This window comes from Muscardinus avellanarius, assembly GCF_963383645.1.
Source record: "Muscardinus avellanarius genome assembly, chromosome: 21".
NCBI lineage: Eukaryota > Metazoa > Chordata > Mammalia > Rodentia > Gliridae > Muscardinus > Muscardinus avellanarius.
The window spans coordinates 1,338,990-1,361,373 of record NC_137807.1 but is presented as its reverse complement, the minus strand read 5'-3'; the positions used below and the strand labels follow the sequence as shown (position 1 = coordinate 1,361,373).

The 22,384-nt window shown below is 53.9% G+C and overlaps 1 protein-coding gene across 2 annotated transcripts in view; it reads right to left on the bottom strand.

The window, feature by feature from the left end:
• Window positions 1-1,143: 1,143 nt before the first annotated feature.
• TMEM120B (transmembrane protein 120B) overlaps window positions 1,144-22,384 on the bottom strand; it is a gene marked incomplete at both ends in the record, with an annotated part of 39,496 nt that continues 18,255 nt past the window's right edge. The window contains 10 exons of one of the 2 annotated variants that reach the window (XM_080717456.1): window positions 1,144-1,257; window positions 1,789-1,857; window positions 2,244-2,308; window positions 4,243-4,335; window positions 4,982-5,043; window positions 5,913-5,978; window positions 13,216-13,305; window positions 17,441-17,536; window positions 19,247-19,306; window positions 21,167-21,283. In XM_080717456.1, the coding sequence (XP_080573582.1) occupies window positions 1,144-1,257; window positions 1,789-1,857; window positions 2,244-2,308; window positions 4,243-4,335; window positions 4,982-5,043; window positions 5,913-5,978; window positions 13,216-13,305; window positions 17,441-17,536; window positions 19,247-19,306; window positions 21,167-21,283 (832 nt within the window). The remainder of the gene's footprint in view (window positions 1,258-1,788; window positions 1,858-2,243; window positions 2,309-4,242; window positions 4,336-4,981; window positions 5,044-5,912; window positions 5,979-13,215; window positions 13,306-17,440; window positions 17,537-19,246; window positions 19,307-21,166; window positions 21,284-22,384) is intronic. The other variant, XM_080717455.1, reaches the window with a different exon arrangement.

The following is a 22,384-nucleotide window of genomic DNA, read 5'->3' as shown; positions in this document are numbered from 1 at the left end:
CCTGGGTTCCATCCCCAGTACCACAGAATAAACAGGGGCGTCTCACTAGGTTGCAGAGGCCCTCACTGAACTGCGGAGGCTGGCCCCAACCCAGCGACCCTCTTGTCTCAGCCTCCGAGAACACTACTACGCCTGGCTAAACAAAAACCCTTTAAGGATCAAAAGAAGCGTGACTGTAGCCGCCAGTGTGGGGTGGATCTGTAGGGAAACAGAGTGGCAGAGGCTGGTGGGCGGGGAAGGGGCAGGATTCAGCTGGACCCAGGGCCCTGTCTACACCTCAGCACACCCGCCCGGCCTCACAGTGGGGGTGAGCCTGCTCGGAGGCTCCAGGGGCTTCAGTCCCAGCCTCCATGGAGGGTCCTAACCCGAGTACTCGTGGCAAGCGTGGGGAGTGGGCTGAGGGAGATCAGGGCCCTGCCCCAGCCCGCTGGAATTTTCCGTCATTCTTCCCCTTGGCCACGCAAAACAACGCCGGTCCTCGGGTGCCCCCCGGTGGTGAGCCGGAGGATGGCACAGGTGCCAAGGCCCTGGACCTGCCCGGCCCAGGGAGGCAGGGCCATTCTCCATGCGGCCAGCGGCCAGGCGACTCAGGGATCACAAAGAACAGGAGGCTACAGCAAGCGTGGTTCTCTGAGAACTTAATAACCTCGGCGCCGAGGGAGGAGGCCGCAGAGGGCCGTGCGGCAGGGCCACCGTGGCCAGGCGCAGGCTCCACTCAAGTGGAGGCTTCTGTCCACCCGCCGTTCCTGGGACACGGTGAGTGGTGGCTCAGCATAAACCCAGCCCCGGCGAGGTACATCCAAACCCCAACGTCCGGGGTTCAAATGGTGGGAGTGGGGACACGGGGGTCCCTGAGCTTTGCCCCCCACCCCCAGGAAGACTGAGCCAGTCTGGGCCCTGGCCGCGGGCAGCGGGGAAGGCCTCAGATTCCAGGGGCGCTGGGAAGACCTGGCATTAAATACATCATAAATAGGAGGGCTGGGCGCTAATACTGTGCGGACACGCGGCCTTCACGGTCCAGTCCAGCGGGGACAGCGCTGGCCCCCAGTGCTCCTGCCTTTGATCACCGGCCACCGGCACCCAGGGCGCCGCTGGGGCCCTCAGCAGTCTCGGTGCCCGCGGTCGGGGCAGGCAGACCCCGGCTCACGGCTGCTTGATCTTGCTTCTGTTTTCCTGTAGTTTCGTGTGCACGACTTTGAGTGTGGTCAGGAAATTGCCCAGGAAGAGGACCAGGAAGGTGAGCGCCAGCACGAACACCTGCAGCGAGACGCAGAAACCAGTCCAGGGCTCTGCTCCAGCCGCTCCTCAGCCAGGATTAGCGAGGCTGAGCCAGGAGGATCCCGGTTCGAGGACAGCCTCAGCTACTTAGGCCCTCAGCAACTCAGTGAGACCGTTTCAAAATAAAGAGTAAAAAATAGGGGTGGAGATGTAGCTTAGAGATAGAACGCCCCTGGGTTCATCCCCAGTACACCACACACAGACACACACAGACACACACACACACAGTGCTCTGCCGGAGGACCCACTCTCCACCAGAGCCCGCACCCCAGAACTCCGCACAGGTGGAACGCCAGGTGAAGGGCTCATCGGATTGTGTGAGCCTCCTGGGTCCGTGCACCCCTGCGGGGCTTCCCGAAACCCCTCCCACCATCCACCAGACCCCTGCAGCAGAGCGTCCGGGCAGTAGGGCCCCAAGGCAGAGGAAAGAAGGGAGCTGAGGACAGACTCCTCCTAGCCCACCCGCCAACCCCGCTAGCACGCACCCACACGTGTGCACTCGCGGCCTACCTGCCATTCCTTGCACTCTTCGTGGGTGGAGAGCTCGAACAGCGTGACCGCATTGTAGAGCTGCCAGAACTGAGGGGAGACGAGCCCAGCTCGCCCACTGTGCCCCCAACAGCCCGGGGCCTGGGCCAGCCCCCCACGCCGCCCCCCGTCCAGAGACACCAGGGACCTCCAGCACCCAAGGAAGCGGTGGGCCCCGGGTGGAGCAGGAGGGAACAGGGACGCGGGCTCCCCCCCCCCCCGCCGGGAGACTGGGGCAGCCTCCACCAATGCCAGGGCCTGTGGGGAAGGTTCCAGGTCCCAGGGACGCTGGGAGGACCGTGTACAGAGCATGTCCCTGACGCAGGACATCCCTCTCAGCTCCCTGTCCCCAGGGATAGCTAGCGAGGGGAGGAACCCCGAGGACGTTCATTTCCCGGGTGGGTGAAGCGGGGGCCCCAAAGGAGTAGGGGACTCACGTGGCCACAGAAGAGGAAAGGCAGGAGGAAGGAGAGGCCTCGCCACATCCAGGACTGGAAGCCTTCTGTGGAGAAGGGCCGGCCGGGTGAGGGGCGAAGAGCCCGCTGGCTGCCCCCCGCGCAGCCCCAGCTTGGCCAGGAGCAAAGGCCACACAACAGCTGGGTGGGCGCCCCCCCAGGGGGAGCCCCAGCCCCGCGGAGACCCCGCCACCGCCACAGTCCTCCCCCTAGTCTCCAGGAGCCCAAGGCCTTCGCTCATTTCCCTAATTTATGCAGTATTTTGTATTTCATGACTTTTTTTTGGTACAGGGACAGTCTACCTCTGAGCTACAAGCTCCACCCTCAGTTCTTTTTATTTTAGTTGTTGTTATTATTATTATTAGTGTTACTTGGGATGAAACCGAGGGGCATTCTACCTCTGAGCTATACCTCCAGCCCTATTTTTTATTCTTTATTTTGAAACAGGGTCTCACTGAGTTACAAAGGGCCTAAGTAGTAGCTGAGGCTGTCCGCGAACTACGATCTTCCTGTCACAGCCTCCAAAACACTGGGATTACAAGCATGCAACCCCCAAACACCTGTTTCAAAAAAAAAAAATAGGGCTGGGGGTGTAGCTCGGAGGTGGAATACCCCTGGATTCCATCCCCAGTACAAAAAAAAAAAAAAAAAAAAGGTAGCCAGGTGCCTAGGCGCGTGCCTGTAATCCCAGTATTTAGGAGAATCACAGGTTCTAGATTAGCCTTAGCAATTTAGCAAGACCTTCAGCAACGTAGTGAGATTCTTTTTGAAAATAAAAAATAAAAGCCGGGCATGGTGGCATACGCTTGTAATCCCCACGCTTGGGAGGCTGAGACAGGAAGATTACACGGGTTCAAAGCCAGCCTCAGCTACTTAGTGAGGCTCTCAGCAACTTAGTGAGACCCTGTTTCCAAGTAAAAATATAAAAAAATAGGTCTGGGAGTGTAGCCCGGAGGTAGAAGGGCTTCCAGGAACCCCAGTACCACCAAAAAAATAAAAATATAAATAAATAAATAAATAAATGGTCTGAGAGTATAGGCCAGAGGTAGAAAAATCCCTGGGTTCCACCCCCAGTACCATAAAAAAAAGAAAAGAAAAGAAAAAAATAGGGCTGGGGGAGTAGCTCAGAGGTAGAATGCCCCTGGGTTCAAATCCCAGTACTACAAAATAATACTAATACTAATAATTAGCCAGCCATGGTGGCACATACTTGTAATCCCAGTACTTGAGAGGCTGAGACAGGAAGAGCCCACAGGTTCAAAGCCAGCCTCAGCTACTTAGTGAGGCTCTCAGCAACTTAGTGAGACCTTGTTCCCAAATAAAATATAAAATAGGAAATAGGCCTGGTGGTGTATCCTGGAGGTAGAAAAGCCCCGGGGTTCCATCCCCAGAACCTCAAATAACTGAATGAATGAATAAATAAATAGGGCTGGGAGTATAGCTCAGAAGTAGAATGCCTCTGGGTTTGATCTCCAGTGCCATAATAAATAAATGAATAAACAAACAAATAAATAAATACTGGTAGCCTGGCGTGGCGCAGGCTTGTCATCCCAGCATTCAGGAGGCTGAGACAGGAGGATGGCGGTTCAAGGACAGCCTCAGACACTTAGGCCTTTTGTAACTCAGTGAGACCCTATTATATCAAAGAATAAAAAATAGGGCTTGGAGTGTAGCTTGAAGGCAGAATGCCCCTGAGTTCCATCCCAGTACAGCAATCAATCAATCAATCAATCAGTGTGCTGTGGGTGTAGCTCGGAGGCGCAGGTCCAATCCACAGCACCAAACCACCAATCAAGCACAGGGATACGGCGGGGCTGGCCCTGAGGGCCCGCACTCAGCCAGCGTCACACACGCGGCTGACACAGGACCCACTATGAATTATGACGAGCGTCCCGGTCAACGCTGGGCCCGGCCCTCGGGGAAGGGCTCGCGCTCGTGGCGGCTCGTGCGGGAGCTGGTGGCCCGTGTCCCCGCTACTCACCCACCGTGAGGTCCAGGTGGTCCCTCTCACCCAGCGCGCGCAGCCGGTAGAGGCAGCCCCTCTGGTAGTAGTACTGGAGGAACTGCACACAGCCTGCGGGAGCAGAGCGCCGGCTCGGGGCTGGCCTCCCTCCCTGAGGCCGCGGACCCACAGACCTTCCCACCCACAGGCTGATGGTGCGGGCAGGGGACGCCCTGCTCACAACCCTCTCCCCTCCCTAGTCCCCAAGATAGACAGACAGACACGCCACCCTTTCTTTTCTTTTCTTTTTGCAGTACTGGGGATTGAGCCCAGGGGCATTCTACCTCTGAACTACATCCCCTTCCCTAATTTTTATTCTTTATTTTGAAACAGGGTCTCACTGAGTTGCAGAGGGCCTCGCTAAGCAGCTGAGGCTGGCCGCCAACCCAGATCCTCCTGTCTCAGCCTCCCGAATGCTGGGATGACAAGCGTGCCCACCACGCCCGGCTCCCATCTGTCCACTCTAGGGCTGGGTTCAGCTGATAGATAAGGTTCGTGTCTCCCACGCAGGAGGGGTGGCCGGCCCCACCCCAGACTGGTGGCAGGCAGGAGGGGCTCCTGTGCCGGGTGGGGGCTCGTTCGCAGGGTGCTGGCCAGGGCCCTCGGTTTTCCCCGCGCCCCTTCCTCGTGGGCTGGCAGTGGTGGACGCGTGGGGCCCCTTAACTTACAGCCCCCGGAAAGCCAGGCCCCTCCTCCACAGCTGGGCCCGGACACTCACTCTGAAAAATTGAAAAAGCTAAAAACTGATTGCGAAACTTCTGGTAAATTAGTCCATTAGGCCTGGGGAGAGAGAAGGAAAACCAAAGATGAGCCGCTGTGGAACCTGACCTCCGCGCCTGCCCCGTCTCCCTTCCAGCCAAGAGAGGAAAGATGAGGATTTACTGTTTTGTGTGTGTGTTTTTTGGGCAGTACTGGAAATGAAGCCAGTGGCACTCTACCTCTGAGTGACACTCCCAGCCCTATTCTTTTATTCTTTCTTTTTTTTTTTTTTTTGCGGGTCTGGGGGTGGAACCCAGAGGCATTCGACCTCCGAGCTACACCTCCTGCCCTATTTTTTATTCTTTATATTGAAACCGGGTCTCACTGAGTTGCAGAGGGCCTCACTAAGTAGCTGAGGCTGTCCGCGAACCACGATCCTCCTGTCTCAGCCTCCCGCATGCTGGAGTTACAAGCCTGCGTCACCACGCCCAGCAAATTCTTTATTTTTTGAAACAGGGCCTCATTAAGTTGCAGAGGACCTCACTAAGTAGTTGTGGCTGGCTGCTTCTGTGCTCCTCCTGTCTCAGCCTCCTAAGTACTGGGATTACAATGTGTGCCACCATGCCCGGCTAGAAGATGAGGTTTTAAAGTTCAACCAGAGTCCCACTTGCTGCCTTTAGTTGTCCTGAAGCTGGGCAGGATTGTGTCCACCGTCCGTTCTAGAACCAGGGGAGCCTCCCGCCCTCCCCGCCACCCTGGCCGGGCCACGGAAGGATGGTGAAAGCTCTCAGCTGGGGCCGTGGCAGCTGGGCCTCAGGCCCTGTGCTTAGCTCAGAGTTGCCCCAAGTCAGCCCTAGAAGACCCCCTAACCTGGATCGGCCCCTCCCCACTCACCAGCCCCAGTCCCGGCCCCCAGGGCGGCTCCAGGGGCCCAGCGAGGGGCAACTCACCAGGTCAGCATCACTCCAGACAGGAACGTGGACACGTAGTGGTGGGATACCCACCAGCCTTTGATTCTCAGGGAGGAGAAGAGAAGGAAAGGCACTCAGGCGGGGAGAGCCGCGGGAGTCTGCTCCTAGCCCACGCGGCCAGCCACGTTCTGCAGCTGCGAGCAGCTCCTTGTGGGAAGAAGGGGCCCAAGCAAGGGCTGGCTCGGGAGAGCACTGGCCCTTCTCCCAGTCCTCCAGGCATGGAGAACCCTTCCCTGCCCTGAAATCCCAGTCCTTGGGAGGCGGAGACAGGAGGATCACAGGTTCAAAGCCAGCCTCAGCAACTTACTGAGCCTCTCAGCAACCCAGCGAGACCCTGCTTCAAAATAAGAAATAAGCCGGGCACGGTGGCGCACATTTATAATCTCAGTACTTGGGAGGCTGAGACAGGAGGATTATAGGTTCAAGCCCAGCCTCAGCTATAGAGCAAGACTTGCATCAACCTAGTGAGACCCTTATTTCCAAATAAATAAAATCGGGTAGGGGGTGTAGCTCGAGGTAGAATGTCTCTGGGTTCAATCCACCACCAAAAAAAAAAAAAAAAAAAGAAAGAAAGACAGAGAGAGAGACAGACAGACAGACATTATCCTGCATAAACTACCTGCAGAATTGCCCAGATACCCACTTGGGCTTTCAGGGCCTCTGGAGAGCCTCAGAATGCATTGTCAACAGCCAGGTGCGGTGGCGCACACTTGTAATCCCAGTACTTGGGAGGTTAAGACAGGAGGATCATAGGTTCGCAGCCAGCCTCAGCTGCTTAGCGAGGCCCTCTGCAACTCAGTGAAACCCTGTTTCAAAATAAAGAATAAAAAATAGGGCTGAAGGTGTAGCTCAGAAGTAGAATTCCCAGTACTGCAAAAAAAAAATAAAAAGTAACTGAGAGTCAGGCGCAGGAGCACACGCTGCAATCCCAGCAAACAGGGGCTGAGGCACGAGATGGCAAATTTGAGGCCACTGTGGGCCACTTGGCAAGACCCTGTCTTTTTTTTTTTTTGCGGTACTGTGGATGGAACCCAGGGGTATTCTACCTCCAAGCTACACACCCCAGCCCTATTTTTTATTCTTTATTTTGAAAAAAGGTCTCACTGAGTTCCAAAGGACCTCACTAAGTAACTGGGGCTGGCCATGAACCGCAATTCTCCCGGCTCAGCCTCCCAAATGCGGGGATTACAAGGGTGCGCCACCACGCCCGGCTAGGACCCTGTCTCCAAATAAAGACCTCCATAGGGGGAGTAGATCAGTGGTAGAGCCACCGGGTTCAATACCCAGTAGCAGCGCGCGCGCGCGCGCACACACACACACACACACACACACACACACACACACACGAGGTCTCGCTGCAGCTTCTCCAGAGCTCTGCAAAACCAAGTCCTTTGCCCTGTTCCCCAGAGCTCCCAGGGGTAGTGCCCTCTCTTTGTCTGCGAGCTGCTTGAGCCTGAAACACTCCAGCAACCAGCTGGGCCGAGCAGCAGCCCTTCATTTCACTGCGCCCAGCGCCGCCAGCCGCCAGCCATCTGCACTGCTCAGCCACCAGGAGCGCAGCGGGCATCACCTCTCCCTGCTCCGCCTTCACCAGCCCCTCCGTCTCTCTGCGCCCAGGGCTCTTGGCTGGTTTTGTGCACCTGTGTACCGATGTAGGCGTACTTAATTGTGGGACCCAGGTGTGGTGGCGCACGCTTGTGATCCCAGCGTTCGAGAGGCTGAGATGGGAGGATCGAGGTTCGCGGTCAGCCTCAGCTACTTAGTGAGTCCCTCTGAGACTCAGCGAGGCCCGGTTTCAAAGGGGTGTAGCTTGGAAGTAGAATGCTCCTGGGTTCCATCCCCAGTATGGCACCAAAAAAAAAAAAGAAGAGTACTTCATGGTGATATAATTCAGATACCAAACTATTCATCCATTTCAAGTAAACAATTCAAGCCAGGCGTGGTGGCTCATGCCTGTAATCCCAGTACTTGGGAGGCTGAGACAGGAGGATGACAGGTTTGAGGCCAGCCTCAGCAAATAGTGAGACTCTCATCAACCTAGAGAGACCTTGTTTGGAAAAAAAAAAAAATAGGGCCAAGGGAATAGCTCAGAGGTGGAATCCCCCTGGGTTCAATCCCTAGTACTACAAAAGAGAGAGAGAGAGAGAGAGAGAGAGAGAGAGAGAGAGAGAGAGAGAGAGAAAGGAAGGAAGGAAGAAAGGAAGGAGACGAATCAACACAATCCACGCTGGGCCTGGTGGCGCGTGCCTGTAGACACGGAACCTGGGAGGTGGACCCTGGCGGGCCCGCGGTCTGGCTGGCTCGGGGGTGCTCCGGAGGGGCAGGGCGGGGTCCCTCTCAGCGCTCCCCCCGCCGGACCTCCCCGCACTCTGGGAATGGTTCCTGAGCTCTCCTGGTTGGGGCCAGAGTGGGAGGGCTCCGAAGCCCCTCCCTCACCGCCCCTGTTCGCGGCTCTGGGAGAGACTAAACCTGCAGCAGATGTGAGGGTGAGTCAGCGTGGAGTCGCCCGATTTCGCCCACCTGCGCGTTCCTCCCCCACAAAGGGTCTTAGAAGCTGAGGCACCTTCTGGGGCTCCCCGCCCCCCAACTTGGGGTGGAGCCAGGCATGGAGGACGGGTTTCATTACAACTGGAGATTGCTTGGACCGTATTTGCCTCAAAAGGGCCTGTCTTTCTTTTGCTTTCGATGTGGGGATGGAACCCACGGTCATTCCAGCTCTGAGCTATACTCCAGCAATCTCTCACTTTGAAACAGGGTCTCTAAGCCGGGCATGGCGGCACGCGCTTGTCACCCCAGCATTCGGGAGGCTAAGCCTGGAGGATCGCGGTTCGCAGACAGCCTCAGCTCCTTACTGAGGCCCTCTGCAACTCAGTGAGACCCGGTTTCAAAATGAAGAATTAAAAAAAAAAAAAATAGGGCAGGAGGAGGTCAAATGCCCCTGGGTTCCACCCCCAGACCCGCAAAAAATAAAAGAAAAAGAAAAAAGAAACAGGGTCTCACTAAGTTGTGGAGTCGCTGAGGCTGTCCTCACACCTGTGATCCTCCTGTCTCAGCCTCCCGGGGCTGGGATTCCAGGTGTCACCACTGCGCCCGGCTGCATGAGTTATCCCCAAGGCTCTAACTCTGTCTGGCTTGGGAGATGCTCAGAAAGTGTGAGGTGGACAGTGTATGGGGCGGGGCAGCCGGAGCAGGCCACACGGAAAGCTTAGCATGACCAAAGCCGGGCGTGGAGGCGCACGCTCGTCATCCCGGGACTTGGGAGGCTGAGACCGGAGGATCGCGGTTTGCGGCCGGCCTCAGCTACTTAGCGAGGCCCTCTGCAACTCAGTGAGACCCTGTTTCAAAATAAAGAATAAAAAATAGGGCTGGGGTGCAGCTCAGAGGTAGAATGCCCCTGGGTTCCATCCCCAGCAGCCATACAATAGGTAGGTAGGTAGACAGACAGACAGTCTGGGCCAGTGATAAGGCAACACTCTGATAAGCAATAGAGACAGGTCTCTGGGACCCCCTCCCCCCACTTTAGTATCCCAATGAGCCCCATGCTTGGTGTGTGTGTGACACTGGAAACAGGGTCTCGTTATCGATGACAGGCTCACTACTCGCTGAGGCCGGCCTCGAACCTGCGATCCCCGGTCTGGCTCGCGAGCACCAGGATGACAGGCGTCATCAGCCCCAGCTGAGCCCCACACTCCCCAAAACCCTCTCTGCAGCCCGCTTCCTTGCCTCTGGCAACCCACCCGCCCACACCTCAACATACAGAAATAAACAGGAGTTGTTGGAGTTGGGAACATGTAGACAGAAGACAGCGCCGCCGCCAAGCGCTCTTACTGTGAGTCCCCGGAAGGCTGGAGCACCGAGCCGGCGCAGGAAGGAAGATGGTGGTGGGGAGCTCTGCCCGTCCCCACCAGACAGCGTCTGCTGCCCTCCCTCCAACCACGCAAGGCAGACACACAGTCACTCTAAAACCCGGAGAGGCTCCGGTCTCCTAGGAGCCTCGTTTAGGGTCTTTTAGAGGCTCTGCCATCAGGGGAGACTATGGCTGTTACTAATTCAGCGACGGTTTCTACTTCGGCGGTTCCCAAAGTGTGGGGCACTGAGCAGGAAGTTTCAGGGGACCCCAGAGCGCGGCCCTGGAGTCAGTGACGGAGGGGCGAGTCTAAGTCAAGGAGAGGGTTGGTGAGCCGCTCTCGCAAGGGAACAAGGTCTGTTCTTTTTTTTTTTTTTTTGGTGGTGCTGGGGATGGAACCCAGGGGCATTCTACCTCTGAGCTACACCTGCCCCGGCCCTATTTTTTACTCTTTATTTTGAAACTGGGGCTCTTTAAGTTGTGGAGAGCCTCGCTAAGTAGCCGAGGCTGGCCACGCACCTGCGATCCTCCTGCCTCAGCCTCCCAAGTACTGGGATGACAGGCGTGCGCCACCACGCCTGGCTTATTTAAGGTTTTAAAAATGGGGATTGAAGCCGGGTGTGGTGGCGCACGTATGCAATCCCCGCGCTTGGGAGGAGGAGACAGGAGGATCGCGCAGGTTTGAAGCCAGACATGCTGGCTTAAGAGACCCTGTTTTCAAATAAAAAAGTATAAAAATAGGTTTGGGAATGTAGCCTGGAGGTAAAAGGGTTTCCAGGAACCCCAGTACCATCAAAAAAAGAAAAAAAGAAAAAAAAAATGGGGATTGCGCCAGATATGATGGCACTACCTGTGACCCCGTTATCTGGGGTGCCGATTTGGGGATGACACGTTCATGAACAGCCTCAAAAACTCAGCAAGACCAGCCGGGCGTGGTGGGCACGCTTGCAATCCCAGCATTTAAGAGACTAAGACCAAGGACCGCGGTCCATGGACTGGTGTTGGGAAGAGGGGTTAAAATGTGTTAATGTGAAGCCGGGTGTGGTGGCGCACGCTTGTAATCCCCGCGCTTGGGAGGCGGAGACAGGAGGATCGCGCAGGTTCGAAGCCAGCCGCGTGCGCTGGCGTAAGAGACCCTGTTTCAAAAATATAAAATAGGACTGGGAGTGTAGCCCGGAGGAAGAAGGGCTTCCAGGAACCCCAGTACCATCAAAAAAAAAAAAAAATGTGTTAATGTGTCGGGACTGGGAAAGATTTCCAATTTTAAAATATATCTTCTTTACTAAGAAAGCCAGGGTTAGCTAAAATGTCCTTGCATTCCTAAGAACAATTTAACACATTTTGGGGGAGAAGACGAAAGGTAAAAGCCTGTGTCTGGAGACAGAGATGCCTCCCCCTTTAGGCCATAAATTCAGAGGGAGAGATAACAGAAGCAGGGCTGGGTTGGAGATAAGGGGTAACATGATCTCCAAAATCAGAGGGACCTGCTGGACTTAGACAGGATAAAAACTCAGTAAACTGGAGTTCGTTGGCATTTTCACTCGAATTGCCCCCACCCCGTGCCCCGCTCCGGCACAGGGCTGTAACTATCTCTGTATTTCTATCTTTTTAATAAACTTCTTTAAATCTTCAGCAGCTGTCCAAGCGATGAATACTTATTCTTAGCTTAGGACAAGAATCCACGGTTTTTCTGTTTGTCTGTATGGTGGCGGGGGGGGGGGGGGGAATTACTTCTCCACACACACACACCACGCACATTTCCCCCCCAAGATATTCCCGCAACAGTTCGCGGCCAGCCTCAGCTACTTAGTGAGGGCCTCTGCAACTCAGTGAGACCCAGTTTCAAAATGAAGAATAAAAAATTGGGCAGGGGTGTAGCTCGGAGGTCAAATGCCCCTGGGTCCCATCCCCACACCCGCAAAAAAAAAAAAAAAAAACAAAACAAAACTCAGCAAGACCCTTGGCGACCTAGGGAGACCCTCCCTGCTTCAAAAAATAAAATAAATAAAAAGGGTTGAGGGTCCAGCTCAGAAGGTTCGGTCTCCGGTAACAAAAAAGGTGGTGGGATTTATTTAAAAAGCGAGGGAGTCATCCCCCGGGTGACAGGTGGATATGGCAAAATTAGCCAGGACGGGACAAGAATGAGAGTTTGAGAAACACTGCGCTTGTCTACACGGCTGCGAGCTCCAGGCCGCGTGCTGAGTCTCCCCGCAGCAGGAGGACGCTCTGTCCTCACCTCTGCGCTTTGCCTTCTGGGAGATCCAGCAGGCCAGGTCCTGCCCGGACCGCTCCTGGGGTCTGACGGGTCCCCCAGTCTTAGGCAGCCCTTGGCTGACCCTACAGGCCCCAGGAGGGAAGAAGTGGGGAGGGGTTGGGAGGTTGTTACCTCTTCACCCCAAGAAGGAATCAGAAAGTAGGCCCTAAAGGCCGGGCACGGTGGTGCAAACCTGTAATCCCAGCACTTGGGAGGCTGAGACAGGAGGATCACGGGTTCGCAGCCAGCCTCAGCTACTTAGTGAGGCCCTTTGCAATGCAGTGAGACTTTGTTTCAAAATAAAGAATTTAAAAAAAAAATAGGGCGGGGGGGGGGTGCCACTCAAAGGTAGAATGCTCCGGGTTCCATCCCCAGTACTGCCAAAAAAAAAAAAAAAAATTTTTAAAAAAAAAGAGCCCAGGTATAGCTCAGAGAACACCCCTGAGTTCAATTCCCAGTGCCACATAACACATGCACATACGCATACACACACACACACACACACACACACACACGCATACACACACACATACACACACACACGCATACACACACAAAGAAGCCGGGTGTGGTGACGCACACCTGTAATCCCAGCACTTGGGAGGCTGAGACAGGAGGATCATGCAGGTTTGAGCCAGCCTCAGCAGGTCTTCCAAGCAACATAGGACCTATCTCCTTTTCCCCCCAGTGCAGGGGAGGGAGCCCAAGGCTGGCCTCGAACCTGCAATCCTCCTGTCTCACCTCCCGAGCACTGGGATTACAAGCTTGTGCCCCCACACCTGGCTTCCTGTGGTTGTTTGTTTTGTTATTGGTGGTAGTGGGGATGGCATCCAGGGGCATTCCATTTCTGAGCTACAGCCCCAACACTTTTTATTTTTTTTGTTTTGCAACAGGGTCATGAAAGTCTCACTAAGTTGCTGGGGCTGGTCTTGAACCTGCGATCCTCTTGTCTCAGCCTCCCAAGGACGGCCATGACCGGCCTGTGCCACCACGCCCGGCTTAACGCAGTTTGAAGTAGGGCTTCATGAGCCGGAGACCGGCTCTCAACATGTGGCTCTGCAGGGACCTTAGACTTCCCGGGGTCTGAGGATCACGGGGTCCCGGGGAGGAAGGCAGGGTCTGTGGCCGGCGACGCGGTCCCCTGGCCGCCCCGTGCCCGCCCCGGGCCGGCTCCCGGGTACCTGGAGCCGTTGCTGATGAGGACGCTCTCCCGGATCGTCAGGGTGCAGTAATACCACACCAGCAGGAAGTTGAAGACTTCATCCGTCACCCTGGAGAAAGCACACAGCCCCAGGTTAGCAGAGCAAGACAAGGGACAGCCTCCGGGACCTCCGCTCCAGCCCGCGGCAGAGGGGCCGCCTCCGAGGCCCTCCCCCTGCGTGGGCCACTTTGGGAGCCACTCCAGGCTCAGGGTGGCTCCCCCTCCTCCCCTGCCCCCCCAGCCCAGGGCAGCCTCTCCTCTCCTCGGAACTCTTCCTGTATGAAGGCGAGTTGCTAGTGGGGCGGTAACAGAAGGACCTTCCCAACAGGAAACTTGAGCCGGGCGTGGTAGCGCACACCTGTCATTCCAGTACTTGAGAGGCTGAGACAGGAGGATCGCAGGTTTGAGGACAGCCTCAGCAAGTAGTGAGACTCAGCCACCTAGTGAGAGCCTGTTTCCAAACAAAAAATAAAGCCGGGTGTGGTGGTGCTTGTAATCCCAGCATCTGGAAGGTTGAGTCAGGAGAATCGCAGTTCCCAAAGAGCCTCAGCTACTTAGTGAGGCCCTCTTGTTGCAACTCAGTGAGACCTTGTTTCAAAATAAAGAATAAAAAATAGGGCTAGAGCCAGGTGTGGCGGCATGCTTGTAATCCCTGTACTTGGGAGGCTAAGACAGGAGGATTGCAGTTCTCAAAGAGCCTCAGCTACTTAGTGAGGCCCTTTGCAACTCAGTGAGACTGTTTTAAAATAAAAAATAAGCCAGGCATGGTGGCGCACGCTTGTAATCCCCGTGCTTGGGAGGCTGAGACAGGAGGATGGCACAGGTTCGAAGCCAGCCTCAGCTACTTAGTGAGCCTCTCAGCAACTTAGTGAGACCCTGTTTCCAAAGAAAATATATAAAAAAGGTCTGGGAGTATGTCCCGGAGGTAGAAAGCCTCTGGGTTCCATCCCCAGTACCACCAAAAAAAAAAAATAAATAAGGCTGGGAGTGTAGCTCAGAGGTAGAATGCCCCTGGGTTCCATCCCCAGTACTGCAAAAATAAATGAAATAAAATAAAATAGGGCTGGGAGTGGAGCTCAGAGGTAGAAGGTCAATGTCCCAAGGCTGCCCCTGGAGGGCCCCCGGTCCCAGGGTAAGGGAACAGGGTTGCATGCCAAGAACTTGTACCCCTTCCAGCTCTGCCCCCAGGGAGACGAGCCAGGACCCACGTGGGGCAGACACGCGCCCGGGGCCTGCAGGAGCCTCTGCGGGACATTCACACCGGCCAAGCTCCTGGCAGGAAATAAACTCTAGACGGCTGGGCCAAAGGCCCAGGCCCGACTTGGCTGCCCTCGTCGGGGCAGAAGACGCAGGGTGGCAGAGGAATGACTCCCTGGGCAGCAGGACACGGGCCTCAGCCTGGCTCCTTACGATGCCAGGACACGTGTTAACCCACTAATGGTCCTGAGCCTGGCACGTTGTCTCACAGACGGGGAGACTGAGGCACCCAGAGGGAATCCACGCATGTTAAGGGCCAGGGAATCTCAAGGCCAGGATTTAAACTTTTTTTCCCTGTGGTACTAGGGATGGAGCCCAGGGGCATTCTACCCCCTTTTTTCCTTATTTTGAAACAGGGTCCCACTGAGTTGCAGAGGGCCCCACTTAAATAGCCGGAGGCTGTCCTCCCATCTGGATTTCCTATCTCAGCCTCCCAAAGCTGGGATGACAAGCGTGTGCCACCACGCCCGGCTTATTTTATTTTATCTGATTTCATTTTCCCCAAGCCATACCCCCAGCCCTATTTTATTTTTTTATTTGGAAACAGGGTTTTTCTAGGTTGTGGAGAGTCTCACTAAGCTGCTGAGGCTGCCCTCAAACCTCTGGTTCTCCAGTCTCAGTCTCCCAAGGAGTGGGATGATGGGACCACGCCACCGTGGCCAGCCAGGATTTGACTTAAAACCAAGCAGTTAGCCGGGCGTGGTGGCGCACGCTTGTCATCCCCGCGCTCGGGAGGCTGAGACAGGAGGATCGCGCAGGTTCGAAGCCAGCCTCAGCTACTGAGTGAGGCTCTCGGCAACTTAGTGAGACCCTGTTTCCAAATAAAGTATAAAATAGGTCTGGGAGTGTAGCCCGGAGGTAGAAAGCCTCTGGGTTCCACCCCAGTACCACACACACACACAAAAAAAAAAAAAGCAGTTGAGCCGGGCGTGGTGGCGCACCTTGTATTTGTAATCCCAGCATTCGGGAGGGAGGCTGAGACAGGAGGATCGCGGTTCTCAGCCTCAGCTACTTAGTGAGGCCCTTTGCAGCTCAGTGAGACCCTGTTTCAAAATAAAGAATAAGCTCGTAGAATAGAATGCCCCTGGGTTCCATCCTCAGTACCACCAAAAAAACAAAACAAAACAAAAAACAGAAAAACAACAACAACAAAAAACACAAGCAGCTGCCGGGTGTGGCGGCTCATGCTTGTAATCCCAGTACTTGGGAGGCTTGAGAAAGGAGAAGGGTGGCAGAGTGGAAGACAGCGTCGGCAAGTATCGAGACTCTCATCAGCCTAGCAAGAGCCTGTTTCAACATCAAAATAAAATAGGGTTGTTTTAGCCGGGCGTGGTGGGCACGCTTGTCATCCCCGCGCTTGGGAGGCTGAGACAGGAGGATCGCACGGGTTCGAAGCCAGCCTCGGCTACTTAGTGAGGCTCTCAGCAACTTGGTGAGACCCTGTTTCCAAATAAAATATAAAAAAGGTCTGGGAGTATAGCACGGAGGTAGAAAGCCTCTGGGTTCCACGCCCAGTACCACCAAAAATAAATAAATAAATAAATAAATAAATAAATAAATAAAATACGGTTGTTTTAAAATTAAAAAAAAAAAGGTCTGGGGTTATAGCTCAGAGGTAAAATGCCCCTGCCCCTCCCAAAAGAGGTACGCAATTCAGAACTGCGCAATCATCACGGTTACCTAATTTCAGAATATTCGCTTCACCCCAAAAGAGAAGCTACGCAGCCCAACAACAGCACTCTCCTCCTGCTGCCCCGGCCTGGCAAGCGGCAGGAGCTCCGTCTCTCTCCATGGACCTGCCCGTCTGGGAGTGTCACAGGAGCGGAGTTAAGCAATGCGTGGCCTCCGTCCACCTCCTTTCGCTTGGTTGCGTGTGAGAGCACGCGAGAGCAGGGGGCAGTTTATTGTTATTATTATTTTTTTGTAGTGTGTGGTCCTGGGGATGGAGCCCAGGGGCAGTCTACCTCTATGCCATACCCCCTGCCCTATTTTACTCTTTTATTTCAAAACAGGGTCTCATTACCTTGCGGAGAGCCTCACTCAGTAGCTGAGGCTGGCCGTGACCTGCGATCCTCCTGTCTCAGCCTCCCAAGGACTGGGGCTGCAAGCGCGTGACCGCGCCTGGCCGCTGCTTCATTCCTTTTCATGGCTGAATATTCCATTCTATGGGTGAGCCACATCGGGCTGTGTGTGTATGGGTGTGCTACCAAGGACCGAACCCAGGGGCATTCAAACTCTGAGTTACATTCCAGCCCGATTTTATTTTTATTTTTGAAATAGGTCTCACTAAGTAGCTGAGCTAGCTTTAAACCTGTAATCCTCCTGTCTCAGTCTCCCAAGTACTGGGATCACAAGTGTGTGCCACCACACCTGGCTGGCGATATATATATATATATATATATATATATATATATATATATATATATATATATATATATCTCCTTTGGGCAGTACTGGGAATGGAACCCAGGGGCATTCTACTCTCCAAGCTACACCCCCAGCCCCATTTTTTATTCCTTTATTTTGAAACAGGGTCTCACTGAGTTGCAAAGGGCCTCACTAAGTAGCTGAGGCTGTCCGTGAACCGTGCTCCTCCTGTCTCAACCTCCCGAATGCTGGGATGACAAGCGTGCCCACCACGCCCGGCTCTGGCTTCATTTTTAATTTGAAACAAGGTGCCACTTGTGAATGAGTCTCAGTACTTGCTGAGGCTGGCCTCGAACCTGGGGTCCTCCTGAGCCCTCCGAGTACTCGGATTACAAGCACACGCCCCCAGCCCGGGGCCCTTCCTTTACTACGTTGAGGGAGTCCTTCCAGCTGCGGCCTACTAGGTACTTGCGGGATGAGCACGGAATGGACGGCACTGCCGTTTCCCTCCAGCGTCACAGCTTACCACACCAAGGCTGCCGCCTCGCGCCCTCCCGCCCTTGGTGCCCCGCAGCCCCTACCTGTAGTGGAGGGCGAATCGGCACAGCACCGCGCCCAGGAGCAGGACGATCGTCAGGTACAGCTTGAACTTCTCGTACTCGTCCTTGTAGGCAAACCTGCCGGACACAGCCCCGGGGAGGCTACTGTCAGTGCGAGCACCACAGCGTGCCTTACGGCGGCACTATCACACGATGATGCCATTACGCGGCGTTATTATTAGGCTATTACTATGGCGTCGTCTCAGGGAGACCGTGGCTATGGTGCCATTACGACGACACGATTACTACAGTACTGTTGCGTGCTATCATAGTAATATACTCTGATACATACCATAATATATCATAGTGCTATTGCTACAGCATCATTACTACAACACTATTGCTATAGTATCATTACTACACTATTACTATAGTATCATTATTACAACACTATTACTATAGTATCATTATTACAACACTATTACTATAGTATCATTACTACACTATTACTATAGTATCATTATTACAACACTATTACTATAGTATCATTACAACACTATTACTATAGTATCATTACTACACTATTACTATGGCATCATTACTACACTATTTATTACTAGTATCATTACTACACTATTACTAGTATCATTACTACACTATTACTATGGCATCATTGCTACATTATTACTACAGCATCATTACTACGACACTATTACTATAGTATCATTACTACACTATTACTATGGCATCATTACTACACTATTACTATGGCATCATTGCTACATTATTACTACAGCATCATTACTACGACACTATTACTATAGTATCATTACTACACTATTACTATGGCGTCATTACTACACTATTACTATGGCGTCATTACTACACTATTACTATGGCGTCATTACTACACTATTACTATGGCGTCATTACTACACTATTACTATGGCGTCATTACTACACTATTACTATGGCGTCATTACTACACTATTACTATGGCGTCATTACTACACTATTACTATGGCGTCATTACTACACTATTACTATGGCGTCATTACTACACTATTACTATGGCGTCATTACTACGGTACCATTACGACAGCATTATTACTATGATGTTATTACTATAACGCTACTGCCGTTGTACTAGCAACATAACACTACTCCTCACCCGCTCCGCCCCTCGGGGCGCAGGACCCTGATCTCCGCCACACCCCAGGCCTAACGCCACCGCCACGCCTGCCACGGATCCGCCTGTCCTGCTAGAGGAGACACCGGCCTCCAGTCAGCGAGGCCCGAGGAGGGAGAGAAGAAACGCAAAGGCCCCGAGCCTGGCCCCGGCCGGGGAGGAGGCAGCGCCAGGGCGTTTCCTCCAGGCCCAGCGCGTCTGCACATGGGCCGGTGGACCCAGGTGGACGGCGTGCCCACTTCCCAGGAGAAAGGCAGTACTAGGGATCAGGGCAGGGGCAACCTTTCGGGACCCAACAGCAGACTGGAGAGGAAGAAAGCGGGGCCTGCGGAAGCGCGTCCCCGCCGGGGAGGGCCAGGCTGGGAAGGCGGATGCCAGCTGCTAAGTGTTTTGTTGTTTGTCTTTGTTTTCTTGTGGCAGTGTGGATGGAGCCACGGAGTGTTCTATCTCTGACCTACACCCCCAGCCCTTTTTTTATTTGTTTTTATTTTGAAACAGGATCTCGCAAGGTTGCTGAGTCTCGCTAAGCAGCTGAGGCTGGCCACGAACCTGCGATCCTCCAGTCTCGGCATCCCAAGGACTGGATGAGTCCTTTATGCAAACGTTCTAACCGGGGCCCATCTTCCCCCGATCGAGCCCGGGTGTGTGCGCACACTTACTTGGCCTGGTTGCTGAGGAGGGTGACGTTCACATTGCCCAGGACCAGGTTCAAGTAGAGGCTGGAAGGAAAACCCCATGAGGACCACGTCACGTCCCTCCAGGGCACACGCGAGCGCGGCTGACCGCGTCCCCTCAACGCTGGCTCGCGGTCCCTCTGCCAGGCTCCCTTGCGGCCAGACGTGAGCATGTGACCAAGTCCCAGCCCAGGAGGAAAAGACGGAGGTGCAATCTCGAGGTCAATTTAAAAGGACTCTCTTTTTGTTTCTGTTTTTTGACAGCGCTGGGAATGAACCCAGGGGTAATCTTCTGAGCCACACCCCTAGCCACTCCCGCCATCAACATCTTGGTTATTTTTATATCTAGTACTAGGAATTGAACTACTCAAACTTAAAGTAAACCTGGAGTTTACTTTAAGTTCACTAACCCGGCTGGGTATGATGACACTTGTCTATAACCCCAGTACTCAGGAGGCTGAGACAGGAGAATCAGTTCCAACTAGCTCCAGCCAGCCTCGGCTGCTTAGTGAGGTCTTCCTCAACGTAGTGAGACCCTGAGTCAAAATAAAGAATGAAAAATAGGGCAGGGGGTGTTGGAAGTCGAATGGCCCTGGGTTCCATCCCCAGACCCACAAAAATAAAAAAATAAAATAAAAGCCGGGCATGGTGGCGCACACTTGTAATCACAGTACTTGGGAGGCTGAGACAGGAGGATCGTGTAGGTTCGAAACCAGCCTCAGCCACTTAGTGAGGCTCTCAGCAACTTAGTGAGATCCTGTTTCCAAATAAAATATAAGTCTAAGGGTATAACCTGAAAGTAGAAAGCCCCTGGGTCCACGCCGGGTGTGGTGGCGCACACTTGTAATCCCCACGCTTGGGAGGCAGAGACAGGAGGATTGTGCAGGTTTGAAGCCAGACTCGCTGGCTTAAAAGACCCTGTTTCAAAAATATAAAATAGGTCTGGGAGTGTAGCCCGGAGATAGAAGGGCTTCCAGGAACCCCAGTACCAAAAAAAAAAAAAAAAAAAAGAAAGTCCCTGGGTTCCATCCCCAGTACTACAAAACTTAAATAAATAAATAAATAAATAAATAAATAAATAAATAAATAAAATAAAACAGGGCTGAGGGTATAGCTAGGAAGCAGAATGCCTCTGGGTTCAATTCTCCAGTACCCCCCCCCCAAAAAAAAAGGAAATAAATTAAGGTGGGCCTGGTGGTGCAAGCTTATAATCCCAGTACTTGGGAGACTAAAACAGGAGGATTACAGGTTCTTAGCCAGCACTTTAGTGAAACCCTGTTTCAAAATAAAGAATAAAAGATAGGGCCAGGGATGTAGCTCAGAGGTAGAACGCCCCTGTCTTCAACCTTCAGCACTAAAAATCATAAAGTAAAATATAAATTAAGCTTTGAATAATGAGTTTGAGAGGAGAAAAAAAAAATCTAAACAGAAGAGCCTTCTTTCTCTCTGAGAATGGATGCAGAAGCTGGCTGCCAGGCAGACACACATGCCTGTCATCCGAGTGGGAGGCTGAGACAGGAGGACTGCAGGTTGGAGGCCAAACCTCAGCAAATCAGCAAGGCCCTCAGCACCTTACCAAAACCCTGTTTCAAAAAATAAATAAATAAAGCGGGCCGACAAGGAATGTGCCCTCTTAGCGGGGCTCAGACTCGGTGCCAGGCTGAACCTGAGAAGAGGGTTGGGGTCATGCTGGCTCATGTTCAAAGCTGCGTGGAGAGATCCCCAAATATCTGGGCCCAGGTATCCCCCGACGTCTCGGGGCCTCGCGGAAACGGAGACCACCACCGACCCCACTCTGCCATAGAGGCCGGCCGGCCGGCCGCGCTGGGCACGCAGCAGGCGCCCACACTGCTGGGGTCTGGGCCCGCGCCCGGCCGGGAGGCGGCTGGGCTCTCGGGCTCCTACCCGTTCTTCTTGGGCAGGTAGGCTTCCATGCTGAAGAAGTCGCTCTGCCGCTCCTTGACGTGCGCGCCCATCTGCTGGACCAGCTCCGCCGCCTCCGGGCCCGCGTGGCGCTGGTACCTGCGGGAGAGTGTGGGTGCGGACGAGGAAGAGGGCGCCCCGGGGTCACCGTCAGCCTCCCCGTGCACCCCGGGGCCCCGCCATGTCCTTGCGGCTCTTTCTTCTCCTTTTCCTTTTTTTTCTCCTGGTGCTGGGGATTGAACCCAGGGGCATTCTGCCTTCGAGCTACTGTTTTATTTTTAGTCTTTCTTTCTTTTTTATCTTGTTTTATGGTACGGGGATGGAACCCAGGGACGTCCTACCTCAAGCTACACTCCCGGCAGTATATCTTATTCTCTGTTTTGGAACAGGGTCTCACTGAGCTGCAGAGGGCCTGAGCAGCTGAGGGTGAACGCACACGGCTCCTCCTGTCTCTGCCTCCCAGATGCGGGATTACAAGTGTGTGCCGACACACCCGGCCATTTTCTTCTTTATTTTCAAACCGGGTCTCACTGAGTTGCAAAGGACCTCGCTACGTAGCTGAAGCTGTCCTCTAACCACGATCCTCCTTTCTCAGCCTCCCAACTGCTGAACTAGAAGCGTGCGCCACCAGGCCGAGCTCTGAGCTTAATTTTTTCCCCTGCGGTGCTGGGGATAGAACCCAGGGGCATTCTACCTCCGGCAGCTACACCTCCAGCCCTGTTTATTTTTATTTGGAAACAGGGTCTCCCTAGGTTGAATAGAGTCTCACTACTTGCTGAGGCCGTTCTCAAGCCTGCGATCCTCCAGTTTCAGCCTCCCAAGTGCTGGCATTACAGGTGCGTGCCACCATGCTTGACTGTGTGTGTGTGTTAAAGATCTGAACTCAGGGGTGTTCTGCCTCCGAGGTATCCCCTCAGCCTTTTCTCTGTGTGCGTGTGCGCACGTCCATGGGGGTGTGTCTGGTACAGGGGATTGAACCTAGGGGAACTGTACCTCTGAGCTACATCCCCGGCTCTATTTTATTTTTTGTTTTAAACAAGGTCTTCCTCCATCGCCGCGGCAGCGATCCCCGTCTCAGCCTCCTAAGTACTAGGATTACAGATGAGTCTTCTCCCTCCACTCGGATCAAGGCGGCCAAACCACCAGAGCTCCGCAGGCTGAGCACAAGCCGTGCCGCCCAAGCAGGGCTCAGTGACTGGC